Consider the following 17,927-nt stretch of genomic DNA (forward strand, 5'->3'; position numbering starts at 1 on the left):
TTTCTACCCTAACTTTTCACATCTTCAGAATTAACTCTAGTTTTCATAAACCTCCCTTCTCTGATCCTGAATAGATTTCAAGTAAGGCTATTTTACATGGAATCAGTGTATGGACTCTCACAAAATTAATATTGATAAGGATGAAAATTAATATTAAAAGTCCGCATATTTATGTGGAATGAGATTTAATACTCTTTTTATATAATATCCAAATGATCAATAATTGATAAATATGCTAATTAGACAGCATTCCACAGCTACACTTAAACCTCACATTTAACATACTAGCTGCACATCTTTGAAAAATGTAGAAATTAGTTAAATTATTTTTTAATGTGAATGATAGTAGAAAATATGCCAATTAATATATGTAAAAAGTACAGGATTTCAGAAGCAGCTCAGGAGTATCAAAATCATTTGATTCTGCAGTCAGAATGATATAAAATTCAAAACTAACTTCCTCAACATAACTGCTAGGACTGGGTGAGGAAACCTCTCAGGTGGCATCCTTCAAGCTGAGAAACAGAAACAGGAGGCTTTGTATTTGCCTGACCCCTGACGGTCCTTCCCTAATTACTTCTTAGCCTCAGGGGTCACCATACTATTTTAACAGCCTCAGCATGAAATGATCCTCCCCTCAACATTTTAAAATCATACTTTACCAAATACTTGGGGATAATGGAATAAAATTAAGTGGAGTATCCTGGTCTTCTGTTATCCAGTGTTCTAGGAATGTCAGACTGGGATGGTTGGCCATGGGAAATGGTGAGAGATCGCCAGGAAACGTGAATCTTGGGGAATTAGAGTTCTGTCCCAGAAAGTGATTCTCCCTCCAAAGGTAACCTTGGATGAACTGAGTGACATTTTTTAAAGAAGCTGGTGTTTTTCTTTATGACTTGAGAGTACAATCACATTACTAGTGGCCTAACATGGCCTTGCCCTGCAGTAGCTGCTCCAAAAATACTTGTGGCATTAAGTCCATTTAAATTCTCTTTTTCTCCTTCTCTGGTAGAAATCTATTGCTACCTTACCTGGCCCTGGGAAAAGAAATGAAAGGGACCCCAAGGGAAAGATACTAATCTCCAAAACCTTTAAGGCAGTCAATTCCACCCACATCGAGCTACACAGTGTGCACCATGACCAGGCAGAAAAGCTCAGTAGAGACAGTGATGGACACTTTACCTCCATTTGCGTCCATCACCCAGAACCTGCCTTACATCGCCTCTGAATTGCACACATTTCTTTCCTTTTTAACACAGCTCCCACCCCTGGCTTTGTTTCCTTATTTTGGAACATTTCCTTATGGGTCGAATTTTGGCACCCCACCAAATTTATATGCTGAAGTCCTAATGTCAGTATGTCCAAATGGGACTTTATTTGGAGATAGGGTCTTTACGGAGATAATCAAGTTCAAATGAGATCATTAGGGTGGGCCCTAATCCAATATGATTGGCATCTCTATCAGAAGAAGAAATTTAGACTCACAGATGGAAGGCAAAAGTGAAGACACAGGGTAAAGACAGCCCTCTATAAGCCAAGGAGAGAGGTCTGGAATAGACCCTTCCCTCTGGGCCTTCAGGAGGAACCAACCCTACTGACATTTTGATCTTGGACTTTGAGCCTCCAAAATGGTGAGAAATAAATTTCTGTTTTAAGCCTCCCAGGCTGTGGTACTTGTGATGGCAGCCCTACAAACTAGTATCGATTTCCCTCTGCCCTCACAGTATGACTACATTTAATTTCTCAGCCTGACGCTGGATGTCCTTACCTGCTCGGCACTTTCCACTCTTGGCTGCCGCAGATACTGCTTCTCTGATCTGCCTACACCTGCCCACTGCCACACCTCCAGGACCCACGTCTTTTGGACCCTAGCTACCATGAGGGAGAGTGGCAATGGGCTTAGACCTAAGCAAGGAGAAGAAGCTAGAATCTCACAAATCCAACCACTCCAGGTAGACAATGCAAAATTGGAACCTATGCTTGCCTTCAAAGAGGCACACTCCCAAAGGAATTTAATTGTGCATCATGGAATAAACCATGCCATTAATGGCTTCATAGAATTTTTGCTGTTTTTATTAAATAGTGTCACATATCAAGTTTGGCAGAATGGATTATAAGATTTTATTCTGAATATTCTATACTAATATTTAAGGTAAAATAAAAAGTTCCAGATAATGAAAAGTACAAAATGTGTATTTGCTTTGGTTGTTCACCCTGACTGATGTCATCAGCTAGATGTGGAGACCCAACAAAAGAAGCTCAGATTGCCCAGAAACTTCCCTGAGTTGAAGAGAGTAAGAAATAAACTTTCATTCCTTAATTAAGACCATGTCTATTGCATTGTGTCTTTTACACTGTGACAGAAGATGAAGAGCTGTGAGTCAAAGTGTGAAAAATAGATTTTTATAGAAGCCCAGCCAAATGCTGCAGGGTCGAACAAAGGCTTGATTCCAAACCTCTGTGGCAGTTCAGTGGAAGGAAGACCTTATAATTTTGTGATTTTATGAGCAGTTGGAACTAACTTCAAGAAACCAATTCTCTGTGGATACGGTGAGAAATGCTAAAAAGAAATTTTGTTAACCATAGCAACTACAAATGCTTTTCTTTCTGTAGACTTCAAAAATGTTTGGGAGAAAATGTGAGTTATCTGTTATGTGGAGTAATAGCACACATTTTGAATAGAAGCACTTATCCATGTTATAATCATGTAAGTTATTTTCCACTGCCCCATCAAGGAATGGCACTCCCTTACAGAGCAGATTAAGAAAAAAAATAGAGATTCTGGGAAACAAGGTATTACCATGTCTTTATAATACAACTTTTCCTAGGATATGCTCAACATGAGAGAACTCTATCAGCTCTCTCCCAACTGCTCTTTCTCTCCTGGGAGGGTGTGGGAAGTATTTATTAAAAGCTGCAATATGTTTCTCTCTCTACAGCTTACTTAAATTGTTTTTGCAGAGTATCAAACACATTTGCAAAATTAAAAGCCTCCATCTGAAAAAATTTACTATGGTACTTCGTTTATGCCAAGAACTAAATCTTAGGCTTTAAGCTTTAGTTCAAAAAGAATCTTTATCTCTCTGAAAGAAGCATAGAATACAGTGAGATCACTGTTATAATTCTTCCATTCTTTTGACTTTGAAAAAAAATGGGCCCAGCTTTAGATATTTTTATAATTTGTTTCAATGAAGGAATCTTAAAGACTTTACATTAAAGAAATTAACAGGTCCATAGAGAAAGGTGAACAATTTGGGTATTTTAAATATAAGAAATGACCAAGAATTTCAGTGACTCTAATTCACCATGGTTCATTGAGATTATGGTTCAAAACAGAGTCGCTGGCTTAAGCAAGGAGACCAGTCATAAGATATCAGATCCCTCCAGTCTGGTTTCATTCATGGGGGCTCAGAATGTTAGTGTCAGAAGGATTAGACTGTACCTCGGTGGATGATCTTAGGGTCTTGATTAGTTTTGAGATTTAGCCCGTAACTCAGAATATTTATTTATCATCTAACATGTGCCATGCATTGTGCTATGCACTGTAGATAAAGAAGTGAACAAGACAGACTCATTTCTTGCCCTTAAAAATCTAATAGTTGAAGAGATATGATAAAGTAATAATTCCCTTTAAGAGACAAAACCTGTGAGACAGAAAACTGAGAGCTTGAAAACATCTAGAAGGACCAGATGTGGATGTGGTGGGTCAGTTTGGGCTTCCCAGAATCTGAATCAAAGACACCTAAGCTGACACCTAATGGATGGGTAGCAGTTATCCACGCAACGGCGATGATGGAGGAGTGAGACGCCTGCAGGTCAGAGGGTGTGTGGGTGGGCTTTGCTTGTGGGTGGAGCATAATAAGGAATAGGGGTGGGAAGACCTGTGGAGGCAAGATCATGGTGGGCTTTGGAAACCAGGTTAAGGGGTACAGCTGTTGTCCGGTGGCAATGAGAAGCCACAGAAGGCCTTCATCAGAAGAAAGATGTGATCAGATTTGTGTTTTAAGAAGATCATTCTACAGTGCGGCAGATGGATTGACGGGCAGAAGGTACCACTGACAGCAGAGGGACTGGTGAGGAGATGTAATAGTAATCTGGGCTACAGTAATAGTGGGGATGATGAAGTGTCTTGGTTCTTGAGATAATCCTAGGAGAAGCATCCAAAGTGACCTGTTGATTATGGGGAACAAAGCAATGGAAACAGTCAAGGTCACCCCACCCCAACCCCTAGCTTTCTGTCTTGAGAAGAAATATGAGACGTATGCAATAGGAAGATAGGAAGGAATTCTTCTCTTACTGGAATACTAAAAAGGTATGTCTTAGCAAATAAGAAACTCTTGCAAAGATGGAAGTATAATAGGACAAATAATTCAGAATATTTTTTCTACTTTTGATGAAGGATGCTTTTTGAACTGTAAAGACCTATATCACAAGATGTTTTTCAATCTCCATATGGGAGCAGCAGGTTTTAGGCTATAGATAGTTGAATATTTCTCTTCAATGTTGGCTCATGAAAACGTGAAACTGCTACTGCTAATAGTCATGCAGTTTCTCCCTGAATAAATGAAAATTCTGTGCACATCTACATTTGTTCAGGTTGTTGTGTTCCTAGAAGGAGCTCAGGGACACCTGCTTACATTCTGATCAACGACTGAAGTTTATTCCGCCCCTAACTGCGAATTAAATATACAGCTGCTGGAAATGTCAGCAAAGTCACATAAAAAGAACTCTGATTCACCACTGTTACACTATTAAATAATCAGAGCTCCTGTCACATTGAATTGGATGTAAAAGTGCCTTTTGGCTGTTATTCCTACAGGGAGGCATGTTAAAATGCCCCCTCTCTGTACCCATTAAAATCCAGTGGGCCACATAGATACACTGTAGACACAAGAGACTGAACATACTGAATGAAGTCACTTTTTTAAATGGGCAGCTTAGTTGTTCCTATTTGTTCTGCAATAATTCTTGAATATCCTGGCTGATTATCATCAAATCTGGTGTAAATGCTAAAGAATAATCAGACACTGCTTACATGAGATTTGTAGATCAAGCTGCCATCTGAAAACAACATAATGGTCAACATTTAAAAATTTCTTCTTTATGGTAATCCTGTCTGTGTAAGGAAGATGTCCTCTTTTTATAGATATTTTGTTAGGAGTTGCTGAAACACAAAGAACTTTTTGTAAGATTAGCCCCTTCTAGTAAACAAAAGACAGAACTCATGAGAAAGTTACCATTATCTGCCAATATAGCACATTTGCCAGAAGGAGGAAGGGAGAGAGGAGAAAGTTAGAACAAGGGGAAAGTAAGGGTGGGAGGACAGGAGAGAGGGAGGGAGAAAGAGATGGGGGAGGAGAGAGAGAGAGAGGTACATTTTATGGAAGCAGCCACTAAGGGAGAAGTTGGCTACAGTAGCCACTGTTGGCTATTCCACAGGTGGTCGTTAAGTCTAACCACTTTCAACGTGGGTTGGGAACCTCCTAAAACTGTTACTGATAAAAAGAAAAATCTGCCCCAACCAATGCCACTATGAAGACATGGTTCTACTTAACAAAGATATTTCCAGTGGCAGGGTCGACACCAAAAGTCCGCTGTTATTTCAGTTACTAGAAAATCTCTATGAGACAAGCACTTTCTCTCTCTCCTGTCATTTTAACAACAATTTTCTAGAAAAGCTGTATCTAACTGTAGTCCTTTAACTGCTGGTGGCAGAGGGGGATTAGAAAGGAAGGGACCGTAGGGAGATGAAGGATGGAAAGGAGGAGTGAGTCTGAGCTGTTTCGCCCCAGATCTTTTGTTCTCCTCTAGGAGGGACGTCGGAAGAATTCAAGTTTAGGTCCAGGATGTGTTTTCTTTCTGGAGAAGATTATTTAATATATTTTAGCTATAGTTAGTTTCCTCTTCTATAAAATAGCATGCATGAATATATTTCTCATGGGGCTGGTTGTTGTGAGGATTAAATGTATAAAAAGGCATGTCAGAGGTGCTCAATAAATGCTGCTCTCTAAGCAGCAACTGCTCTTTAACTGCCTTGGTATCTTCCTACCTCAGATACCCCAACAGCTTATGATAAAAACACACAAACAGAAAAAGCAAAATAAAACATTAATGTAGAAAAACAACTAAATGACTTAAGAGCTTTGCCAATGAGCGTTATCACACTGTCCTTTCTCCTAGTGGCTTCAAAGCACTTTTCCATATGTTAATTTGCTTTCTTCATCCCAGAATATTGAGACTATGATTCCCAGCTACATATTTATTATGACAAAATTTCAGGTCAGCAGAACAATGTGGACTTCTAATACAGTACACTCTGGTGCATTTATCTGTTAGCAATTAATAAGCTTTTTCAGTGAAAGATATGACATATAGTGAATTATAAGATATTTGCAGAACTCAGAATGAAAATGCAAGGTTAAAATCTGCTGGAATATTTTGTGAGCCCTTGTGAGTTGTGGATCTGCAATTCTGAAGACTCTGAACGTCCTTTCCAACACTCTGTAAGCATCTGTATGAAGATGCAATCACCAGTTTGGCTCAGCTTCTCCAAAATATGTTTTCCTCTAATTAAATTTCACTGATTTTTCATTTCAGTCCCAGTACTCTATTCCCAATAGACAACAAAACACTAAGTTGTCTTCGTGCAAATAAGAAGTACCAAACTTAGGCCAAGAGAGTGCAGTTGATTCCAGAAGAGTGCAGCACATTCTCTGCTGGCAGGAAACACATGGGCTATAAATGTGTGCTCATTTAGACACTAAAGAAAAATAAAAGGCTTGTTTAAAAAAAGAAGAAAGAAAGAAAGAGAGGGAGGGAGGGGGGAATTCCTAACCTAGAACTTTGGGAACATGAAAAGAGAGTTAGGTAAAGTCACTTACCGCTTTGTGTCTCTGAGAGCTGAAGGTTTCACTTTAGTAAGACTGTCCAAAGCTTGGCTGTTCAAAAGAGAAAAACATAAACTCAGATTAGTGATAGGATTTTTTGCTTGTGCTGGGTCAATAAAGCGATATAAACCCACTCTACTCAGGGGCAACAGACACGTGAACAGGAAATGGTTTCTTTTATTTGATTACCTTTGATTATTTCTGATTACTTCAGGGTTCACTTTGATGAGGTTATCGAGATCCTGGTTTCTTTAAATAGAAAAATAAAAGAGAGCAGGTTAATTATAAAGTTCTTTTGATAAGATCATTAAGGTTATAAATCTGCTTGAAATAATAGTGAAACAAAATATTCTTCCCACTCAAAGCACAGAAATTAACAGTTCCATTACCTTCGGTTGTTGGTGAGAGTTTCCGGATTCACTTTGATGAGCTTATCAAGATCTTGATTTCTTTAAGTAGAAAAAAAAATTAAAGCAGTTTGTATTAGAGATAACACAGGTCTAAAATGGTTGGAATTGTAAGAAAGGATTAGCTATTTTAACATTTAGTGTGAGACATACTGGTTTGGCATAGAATAGCCTTGAAATAAATTTTCTAACCAATCCAGGGACAATGAATTATGCTGGATCAGAAGAAAAGTTACTCTGACTTCACACACTTCATTGTCAGAGCCTATCTACAAGGGCATGTGGACAAAGAGTTCATAGCAACATCTGGCAGTTAACCACTTCTCACTCTGGAATGTTATACCATTATGAAGATACAAACTGATTCTAATGTCGAATGTTGTTATTCTTAAAATCATATTCACCAACTAAAGATTTCTTTTTTAAAAAAATAATAAGCTTCAAAACTGGGATTATACTTAACATGAGGCTTGGCAAAGAGAATTCTGGTAATCCATCAAAACTGACTTTTCTCTCCTTTAAGATGACTTAAAAAGCTGAATTAAACTCAGTTGTTTATAATCAAATTAGTGACATACTCTGAAAACTGTCCACTTCCTAGTTGAACCTACCAATTTCTTTCCTCAATAAGAGAACACTATTTCCTCCCACAGGTTTACTGTCATTCACTGCCTCAGTATAATACTTTATTTTTTATGGCTGGAGAGTAGTGATGTTTCAAAGTGTTCCTCTAAACCACTTTATAATATTTATTCAAAGAAATAGAATAACTCACAATGGCAGGAAATCTCAGGATTGATAACACCTGCTTCTAGTAAATTTTGGATCACAACCTGCCTGTACTTCCTTTTCTCCCAAAGTGCTTTTCCTTTATATAAAATATAATAAAATATAATATAATACAGTTTATTCTTCAAAAAGACTGATGCAAGGTTAGGAACTGAAGGGGAGGCACTTAGAGGTTAATCATCAAAAAGTCTGAGAAAAGTTCTGCATTTCACTCCCTAAACCCTAAGCCTTTCCATAGAATGTGCTTCCCAGTTCATGGCTTCACTAAATTTAATCTCTCATCCCTTTTCTCAGATCTCCCTGGTACACAGAAAGCCTCTAAATAAATTGTCACTGTTTCGAATTAGCTTTAAGAATCATATTCTCAATTAAAGATAATCAGCTGGTGTCTACAAATACTATTAAAGGAATAATAAAGCATATGAAAACTATCCAAAATATAATTTTCTTGTGTACATTGATTGCACAATCTAAAGTTAAACGTTCCTGAAAGACAGTCTTTAAAATGAGGTTAACTTCATATATTAAAAGAAAAAATACAAAGAAGAAAACTTTGTAGAGGAAATAATATGCTCAAAGGCTACAACCATTTAATACATAAAATCAATCACAATGTTTTTTAGTGTCACTACATATAATAGTCACCTACCAGCAAAATTAAGAGTAAGCTTAAAAAAAAGAGTAAGCTTTATTTTAAAAATGCAAACACAAATATGAGAACTTCTGTTTTCCTTGTTCTGCCTGATACAGAAAACTTGGTTCACCTAAAACCTTAGAACTGTAATATTCACAACCACTATTTCATAAAGCTCATTAAAAAATACATTTTACATCACTGCCTAATACTTCCTCTTTTCAGTCAGACGGACATATAATAAAACATAAATTTCATGAAATTATGCCCTAACTGTATAAGAACTCTTGTATTTTCTACCCTTTTATTCTAGTTAATTGGGGGGGGGAAAAGGCTGACTGCCACTCTCTAAATTAATTACAAGACCATTTAATGGGCTGTGACCCATAATTTGAGAAAAACTAGCTTATGAACACCTGCTACGTTTTACCACTTCTCCTAAAAAGACAATACTGTGCGTTAATACAACAGCTATCTCAGTAATAGTCCTGAATTGCCTTGATTGATAGCATCATGCAACTCATCTCAACGAACTGAAAACAACAAATTTATAGACACTTTTTACAGGCCCTGGAGTCTACAGACACAGGAATCTTCAACCTAAATTTTATCTAGGAAAAATGTAATGTTTTTCCCATTCAAGTTACTGCTTTAAGGATAGAGGGCTACATTGGAATACTTAGCTGTTATTACTTTCATGTAGTTCAAAAGCTGTAATGTGTTTTGCACTCATTGGCATAATTGTGCCAGGGTCACTTGAAGTGACCCTGTGGAAGCGGTAAAGAACACCCCCGGCTGCCCCATGGCAAGAGCAGCAATCCCAGCTGCAGAGTCTCCACCGTTTCCCAAGGTGCTGAATCAACTTTCGTTTATTTTAAGATCAAAGCCCATGTGTTATGGTTTAAAGACCAGGAGTTGGGCTGGGAGTTAGAAGAACTCACAGAAGACTGTGGGATCCTGCCCCTGGCCTCAGTATTCTCATCTGTAAAATGAGGAGATTGGATTGGGTCATCTCTAAGCCTCTGCTCATGTCTAACAGCTTCTACTCCTAGGAATCCGTGAATATGAATTTCACTGCCTGTCATTTTTATTAAATTAGCTTCTTAATGTCTTTTTTTCTTTTAAATGCAACTAGCTGTCAATACATTCTATATTCAGCAAGCGGCACAGGAGTATCCCAAAATGTAATATATTAAATTGACAACCTATTATTGTCTTGGAGTCACATCCCTGTGCCCCCAGTTCATAATTAGCTTTAATCTATGAAAATTGCCTGCTGTTAATAAGATTGAGTATGTCTACTGAATTCTCTTTTTGGCATCCATGGCCTATAATTACACCTGACGCACAACTAATGATACCTAGTTGTAAGCTTCAAATCCAGTAGGTGCTCAGTAATTATTCACTGCCTAACAGATCACAGAACTACTATTAGTCTTCCACTAGTTTTCTCTCTGATCCTGGTCAAATCACTTAACCTTTCTGAGTCTTAATTTCCTCTTCTGTAAATTGAATACGTTCAAACAGAACAGTGGTTTGCAAAATTGTTCAAACTAACTGGGCTACAGTTCTCTGAGGTTCCTTCCTGCCATCTCCAAAATTTTGCCTTTTTTTAATGTCCCAACAAAACTCAAAAAGGTGAAATCACTACTACCTAAAGCATTATCAAGTTTTAGGTCCATTTCTTTGGTGGAAGCAGCAAACAATGAATCTAAGAATCAATGAATCTCATAAAATTTCCACTGACCATCAGAAAACGCTCTCTGAAAACAAGATGAAGGATATTGCTGGCAATGAATCTAATGACGTGTCAGCTTTTTAAAAAAATTAACTATCATTAATAAATTTTAACCAAATTCAGAGACAAAAGTGTTAGCATCAATACTACAAAGCATAGACAGGGCATAGACTAGCCCTATGCCTACCCCACTCACTCCCTTCTACTGCTTTACCTGAGCTGCCTTCTGTCTCTCAGCAAATAGCTAAGTTTCCAGGGACATATAAGGATGGTGATGATTATTTCAAGATTTATATTCAATTTGCCCAAAGAATGATTATAAGTCATTTATATTCATATTGTGTTAGTTAAGAAGAAACAAAACAAAGTGAATAAATAGTATCTTTCTCTTACCCAGTCGTGTCTTTGACAGCTTTGAGGCTTACATTAATAAGTCTATCAAGACCTTGTTCACTGCTGAATCAAAATAAAATAAAAAGTCAAATTCAGTTGGAAATCAGCAAATTTTATGACTGGCAGTTTTTCTTTGGACAGAATCCTACACAAAAAGTGATACATTTACTGAGTTTCTACTATATATATGTTAGTTATCTTTTTTAAAACCTCAAAACAACTACATGAGTTAAATATTACCATTCTCTGTTTATGAATAAATTGAGTTTCAAGGAAGTTAAGACCCTCCTTGGGCCAGATACAGAAGAAATGACTGCGGGTGAACCAGGATTGAGACTATAGCAACTGGATCCCAAACCGCAAGCTCCTTCCCGCTAACATCCTTCCTCTCTCTGTTTGCAGTAATTCCTTACATCTGCACAATGCTTTTCACAAACATTACCATCACAATAATTTCAAGAGGTAGCTTGGAGTTACGCTGTCATACTTTTCTTAACTTCTGCTCCAGTGAATAATGGGTCTTAACTTCTCAAGAAGATAGGAGTATATTCAAAGTCATGCAAAAATATTCTAATCACATATAAGAATGTTATGTTGCCAGTTTTCTGAAGTCATTTAAAAATCAATCCTTGGGTTTGTGAAAGAGAAGAAAGTCAATATTCTTTGGTTTATTCAGTTTTATGAACTTATAATTTATTAACTATAAATTCACAGGTAATAATCTAGTTATGCTATTACTGTGTCAAATGAATTTCTCAAATAGACATTATACTTCAATATTTTGCTTCAATATTACAATGTAAACAATATTGTAATGTAATAAATTGAAGCAACAATAACAGAAAAATCCATAAAGCATTATTACACATCAACAAATCAATCTGTTCTCATTTTTTTTTTCATGTCTCCTTTCAAATGTCCTTAGTCAAATAACTAATCATATTTGGGGGCATAAATTGAAGACTTACTCATGAGCTTTCAATAATCTCAATAAGCTTACCTTTTATTTGCTGAGGGAATCACTTTGATAAGATTGTCCAGGTCTCGGTTCCTAAAAAATGTTGTAAGTTTCAATAGCTTATAAAAATCAAGAAAATTGATTATAATTTGTACCTCTTTTCTATTTTAAGATTGAATTAAGGGATTGTTGCTAATTCAAAACTTCATCATTACTTCTCTTTTTAGCCCTCTGTAAAAGCAGGTGGTTACTATCAATTCACTTCTTACACAATGTACATATGAGAATTTAATTTAGTTTTATTCTTGATTTCTTTCAAGACAACCTCAAATTTAAATTGCTCTTAAACTCTTTATTTTCCATATTACATTTTGTACTAGAAAGAGCATTTAGAATATTTTTGAAGGTTGCAATGAACAAGAGAAAAATTAAAGGGGGTGGGTTATAGCTCAATGGTAGAGCACATTCTTAGTATATGCACAAGGTCCTGGGTTCAATAATCAGGAACTCCGTTTAAAAAAAGATTTAAGAAAAAAATTTTTAAAGAGAAAAATTTAAATTGTTCATCATTTCCATGTATTCCTTGTTTCCCTTCCCTCAAAACAAGACAAAACAAAACAAAAGCCTGAGACTTTTTTTTTTTTTAAGGGTTTATTTCCTGATTCTAAGGTATGGCGGAATACACATAATATGAATATTTAACATTGAGGCTACATTGATATATTAATTTAGAATCAGCTTCATGCAATGCTAAATCAGAACAAGGAAGACTTTAGATTATGTAACTTTCTTTTCTTTTATCCTAAATATGTAAATAGGCAATAATAGCTCTGTTATTATTAAAAGGACATTTCTGTTATCACACTGGGTCTTCATACCAACTCTAATAGCAAAAAGCCTGAACAAGACGCCTAATTTGATGTACCTTCTTATTGGACAATTTGTTGTATATCCTCAAGAGAAAAAAGACAGAAAGGCTTACATCACTTAACTAACCTTTAGGATTAACCTATAAACTAATTTTGTCATGTACATACCCCTCCACGTAAATTACTGCAGTCTGTTATGCTGAACGATGTGAAATTGTCGTTTTGTGGGTCAAAAATGGTTAAATGTTAAAAATTTTACATTGTTCAACTTAATAGGATAATTTCTTTGGTATCTTCTTTGAGTTAAGCACTAAGTGGTACAATGGGGACCCAAGGATGAAGAAAAACAGTAACAGTAATAATAATATCCACAGATAATGTCTAATAAGTACTTGAGCGATTAAGTGCTTCAGAAGTGTGTCCTCACCTAATTTTCCTAGAAAATTCACTGAAGAAAGTAACTTTTACAATCCCCACTTTACAGATAAAGAAGATAAGGTTTAATGGAGGTTAAATGATTTGTACAAGACTACATAGCTAATAATGTTCTCTGAACACAAACTTTTCACTGCTAAGGGGAAGAGATGGATATGTGACCTAACGCATTACATGGCAGAGTGTGGGTACTAAAACAGAGGCTCATACGCTGCAGGGGAACGGTCATATCATCAAGGCCAGTTTCACCTTTACAAACTAAGTCATCTTGGAAGAGGGACAAGGGATACCTGTCTTTCACTAAATCTTCATCTGCAATGCAAAGTATTACATAGTCTCTGGATTCAGTATCTGACCCTCAGACAGTGACAATAATGTTTTGTTCTTATTTAGTAAACAAAATCTAAGATGATTTAGCACTAAATATTCAGATAAAAGAATGGTGAAATCTGTGGTCTAAACATAAAGCAAATGAAACAATATACACAAGGGAGGCTGTGCTTCGAAGGCTACCCTAAGTATGTTCAGAGTTGATCCTTTTCACCCACTCAGGTGAAATACTGCTTAGTCCAGGAGTCAGCAATCTATGACCCTCAAGCTAAATCCAGTCTATAGACTGGTTTTATAAATAAAGTTTTATTGGAACACAATCATGCCCATTCACATACAATGTATTATCTATGGTAGCTAGTTGACTAGTTAAAATAGAGACTGTTTCAGCGACCCTAGCCTGAAATATTTACTCTCTAGCCTTTAAGCAGAAGTTTCTGACTCCTGATCGAGGCTAATAAACTTTATATACTAGCTACCTACTGTAAAAATAAAATTCCTATGTATAAAGTAAGATAGAAAATCTGTCACAAAGAAGACATATACTTTGGCATCTTTTGCATTTAACTCATGTTCAAACTAGCATAACAATATATGTTTAATAGATTTATGGTTTTGTTATATCTCTTTGTTTACACAAAATCATGTGCCTTAAAGAAAATTCTCTCTATAAAAGACAAATGTCACTCTTTGTATTCTTTATTATTTCAATGAACTGAGTATAATTTTTATTTTATTTTTTAATGGAGGACATGGGGATTGAACCCAGGACCTTGTGCATGCTAAGCATACGTTCTACCACTGATCTATACTCACCCCCACCAAGTATAATTTTTAAAAATGACCTCCCAACTTTAGGAATCGTTTGAGTATAAACAGTAAGAGGACAGGGTAAAAACGAAGGATGAAGGAAGATTTTTCTTTACATAAAGACCTCTTGGCTGCTTATCTCTGGGAAGTTGTTTGGCGAAGATGTTTCATTTCATGGAGAATTTTGATTCTTTCTGGGGAAATCCCAAGCATGGAACACATATCCCACACTGATAAGAGATGACTCCCATATTTTAAAGAATTCCTTCACTAATATTCACAACCAGGAGCCCTGAATAAGGCCTTTAACACAAGGTTTCTGACACAGAGCTGTTGATTTTGGGCCCCATTATTGGCCGTCTCTGTGGTGAGACAATGAATTTCATCACAATTATTTGAGCTGAATAGAAAAGAATGGAGAAACAGAAAAGTTCCATAAATCTCACCCTTGGTTAGTTCTGTTTGTTTCAGGAGCCACTTTGATGAGGCTGTCAAGACTTTGGCCCCTTTAAAACATGGAAGAAATGATCAAATCAATGGTCAGTTTATAGCAACTGGTTGCAGATGTTTATTAAAACTGAGAAACATTTTATTCTAAAAATATTTAACTATAAAATATTTATTGAAATAGAGATCATCTCAAAGGGTTGGAGTTTTTTTCAGTATTGACTCTGAACATATATATTTGGATATAACTATAACTGCATAGAAATAATAAATAATAATCAGTGGTTTTAGAAGCCTCATGATGTGCCAGGCACTGTTCTAAGTGATTTACATGATTTACATAATTTAATCCTCACATCAACTTATGAAATAGTGTAAAAAAAATTAATAAAACAGAAACCACAATGAAATAGAGTTAGGAGACCAGCAGGGGGAGCTCTCACTTCCTGCCATGATAGTGGAGCCCAAAAGGAAGAGACAGGCTCCTCTTCTCCCCTGCCAGGACTCAGCCATTGAAAACCCTGTGAACTCTTTGTTTTCTATCCCCTCCCAACTTCCTTGTCCTCTATAAAAGTGTTCTTCCCTTGCCCTTCAGGGACTTGCATGTGGCTTATAATGGTTGCAGATTGCAAATGGCAATTCTCTGCTGATCCTGAATAAACTGCTTGGCAGGAGAAGTATCTGGCAGTCTGTTTCAGGTCAACAGCAGGAAGTATTATCATCCCAATTTCACAAAGGGAAAAACTGAGACACACAAAGATTTAAGTTTTTCCCACATGGCTAGTAGTGGCCATGGAGGAATTTAAAGCTGAATAATCTAAGTCCAGAATGTGTGCACTTTCTGTAACACCAACCACCTTATTGGAACATAGTGGCTGAACTGACATTGGAAGTGACCAGAGAGCACACGGTCCAATTTCTTCACTGTAAGAGTGAGAAAACTGAAGTCCAAAGGCCCACTTCACACAGTGAGGGCAGAGCCAGGCCAGGACCCACATCTCTGGACTCTGGTCTGATTCCCTTTCCTCTCCCCTATGCCATCCATCTACTTAAGAAAAATAAACAAATCTATGAGTAAAAGTGTCCCAACCATCCTGGGAAAACAACTGTGCACTTCATGAATCAGAGTGACCTCCGTTATATTTGAAATTAACTGAACAAAATCTTAAACATTTTACATATGAGGTCATGGAGGCTTCATGGCTCTTCTTGAACTACCATTGGTACATTGGCACTCTAGCAGCGTCTGTCTGCTGAAATGATGATTAGATTATGTTTTTACGCATTGGTTAACGTGAAACAAAAAAAAGAGATGCATATTGCCTTACCCTTGCCCGTTGTTTCCTGTTCTTGGATTCGCTTTGATGAGATTGTCGAGGTCTTTGGAACTTTAAACAAAAAAGACAAAAAAACATAATAAATGAAAATGGAATTAAGTCAAGTAAGTACTTTAACTTAAAGATACATGTGCTGAAGATGAATTTTACTATTAAGTTTTGAGAGAAATCAATCCCAGTCTATGCCCTCATGTAGAAGAGTAAAAAATTTGACCTCCATACAAATCATTGGTATACTAGCTCAGTTTCCCATTTACCTTCAAAATAAAATCAGAAAATTAGAGCAAGACTGAGTTAAAAAAAATAAATTCAGGAACTATTTGCTGAAAACTCTCACCTGGCTGGCACTTTTCAGTATTCCATCCAATGCTGTAGATAAAACTAAACTATGTTTTGTTAATAATTCCATTTGTAGTGTCTTTTTGCTTTAAAGGGATTTTATATCCATTGTTTCACTTAATTCTTATGAAAATCAAATGACAAATATAGAACAGACATTATGAGCCTCATTTTATAACTAAAGAAGCCTCAGCTCAGTGTTCAAGGGACTTGCTCAAAGGCACCCAGCTGGTAAGCCATGGAGTTTAGACTTTTTGATTCCAAACCAGATTTTTCAACACAGTTTCTCTAATGAGAGCCATAAATTAATGAAGATTTTGATGGGAAGGAAGATAAGACATAATCCTCACCGTGGGTTACCTCTGTTTACTTCAGGACTCACTTTGATGAGATTGTCAAGGCTCTGGCCCCTTTAAAACATAGAAAAAATGATGAGGTTAATGATAGATTAGCACCAAGTGGATAAGACTATTCACTGAAACTCTGAAAAAGCCTAACCCTCATTGAGATCACGCTAAAGAGTTGAAGGCTGTTAAAGGTGACCATGCAGAAGCATGTAGGGATTTACACATCTCTGAAACTCATTGAGACTCAGCGAGACAGTATTTTCTTCCTGGAGCCATTAGGCCACTAGCAAATACTGAACTAGGACTTAATTTTGATTCATTTAATGCTACGATTTTAGCCTTTGCCAGGTGCACTAAACATTTTCTAAGAGTCTGTATACACATTTCATGGAACATTCCAGAAAGCACATCCTCAGCACATTAACTTCCAACATGCTGTAGGACTTCTGAACTTTGGAGAATTCATATTTTGTAAAATTGTCATTCATTGGCAGATTTTCTGTTTATGATACTGGATTAAGATAAATACACCAACTTGTTCAAATCCATGATATACAAATCTGGTAACTGTTTCTGGTACTTCTGTGTGTTAAATCTACAAAGTTTGACTAGTTGTTGTTGACAAGAATCAATAGAAGGATTAAAATCTATAAAGTTATGAAATGTAAGCCATATTTACTGTGATATAAAACTCTTTGTAGTCACTGCAAACACGTCAGTATTTTATGGCTACCTGCTAATATATCTGCTTCTGATCTTGATAGAATTTTGTTTTTCCTACAGCTTCTACATGTGTTTTCCCACATACGCCATACCAGCCAATGCTCTTCTGATCTATGGAGGGTGCCACGTGGGTAAAAAATGTCCACAGAAGGTACTTTTACACCATGCACTCCCATGCCCTGTGGCCCTGCTAAGATACAATCACAAAATCTCTGAGATTATGTCTATGCAACATCAAAGATATAGATATTTGGAACAGCTGGATGTTGACTCAAGTTTTTACTTGTATCCAGATGTCTGAGAATGTGGTACCCATGCTAAAAGCAGCAATAAAAATTTTGGACTTCTTTCAAAAATAAAAATTTGGACCTTTTTCATGCAAATAATCAAACTGTTAACCCCAGAATACCTTTTGTTGATTTTGTTGATTTTTGCCTAAACAAAATATGTGGAATTTGAATGTCAGTGACTAAGAAAAAAAATT

At 36.5% G+C, this 17,927-nt stretch overlaps 1 protein-coding gene across 7 annotated transcripts in view; it reads right to left on the reverse strand.

Moving 5' to 3' along the window:
• SCEL (sciellin) overlaps positions 1-17,927 on the reverse strand; it is a 174,427-nt gene that overhangs the window by 19,197 nt on the left and 137,303 nt on the right. For 6 of the 7 annotated variants that reach the window (XM_032496852.1, XM_014557589.2, XM_032496855.1 and 3 more), the window contains 8 exons: positions 16,724-16,783; positions 16,026-16,085; positions 14,697-14,756; positions 11,849-11,899; positions 10,849-10,911; positions 7,277-7,336; positions 7,077-7,136; positions 6,882-6,938 (listed from right to left, as the gene is read on the reverse strand). In XM_032496852.1, the coding sequence (XP_032352743.1) occupies positions 6,882-6,938; positions 7,077-7,136; positions 7,277-7,336; positions 10,849-10,911; positions 11,849-11,899; positions 14,697-14,756; positions 16,026-16,085; positions 16,724-16,783 (471 nt within the window). The remainder of the gene's footprint in view (positions 1-6,881; positions 6,939-7,076; positions 7,137-7,276; positions 7,337-10,848; positions 10,912-11,848; positions 11,900-14,696; positions 14,757-16,025; positions 16,086-16,723; positions 16,784-17,927) is intronic. The other variant, XM_032496851.1, reaches the window with a different exon arrangement.

The sequence above is a fragment of the Camelus ferus genome, chromosome 14 (genome assembly GCF_009834535.1).
Source record: "Camelus ferus isolate YT-003-E chromosome 14, BCGSAC_Cfer_1.0, whole genome shotgun sequence".
In the NCBI taxonomy this organism is placed as follows: domain Eukaryota; kingdom Metazoa; phylum Chordata; class Mammalia; order Artiodactyla; family Camelidae; genus Camelus; species Camelus ferus.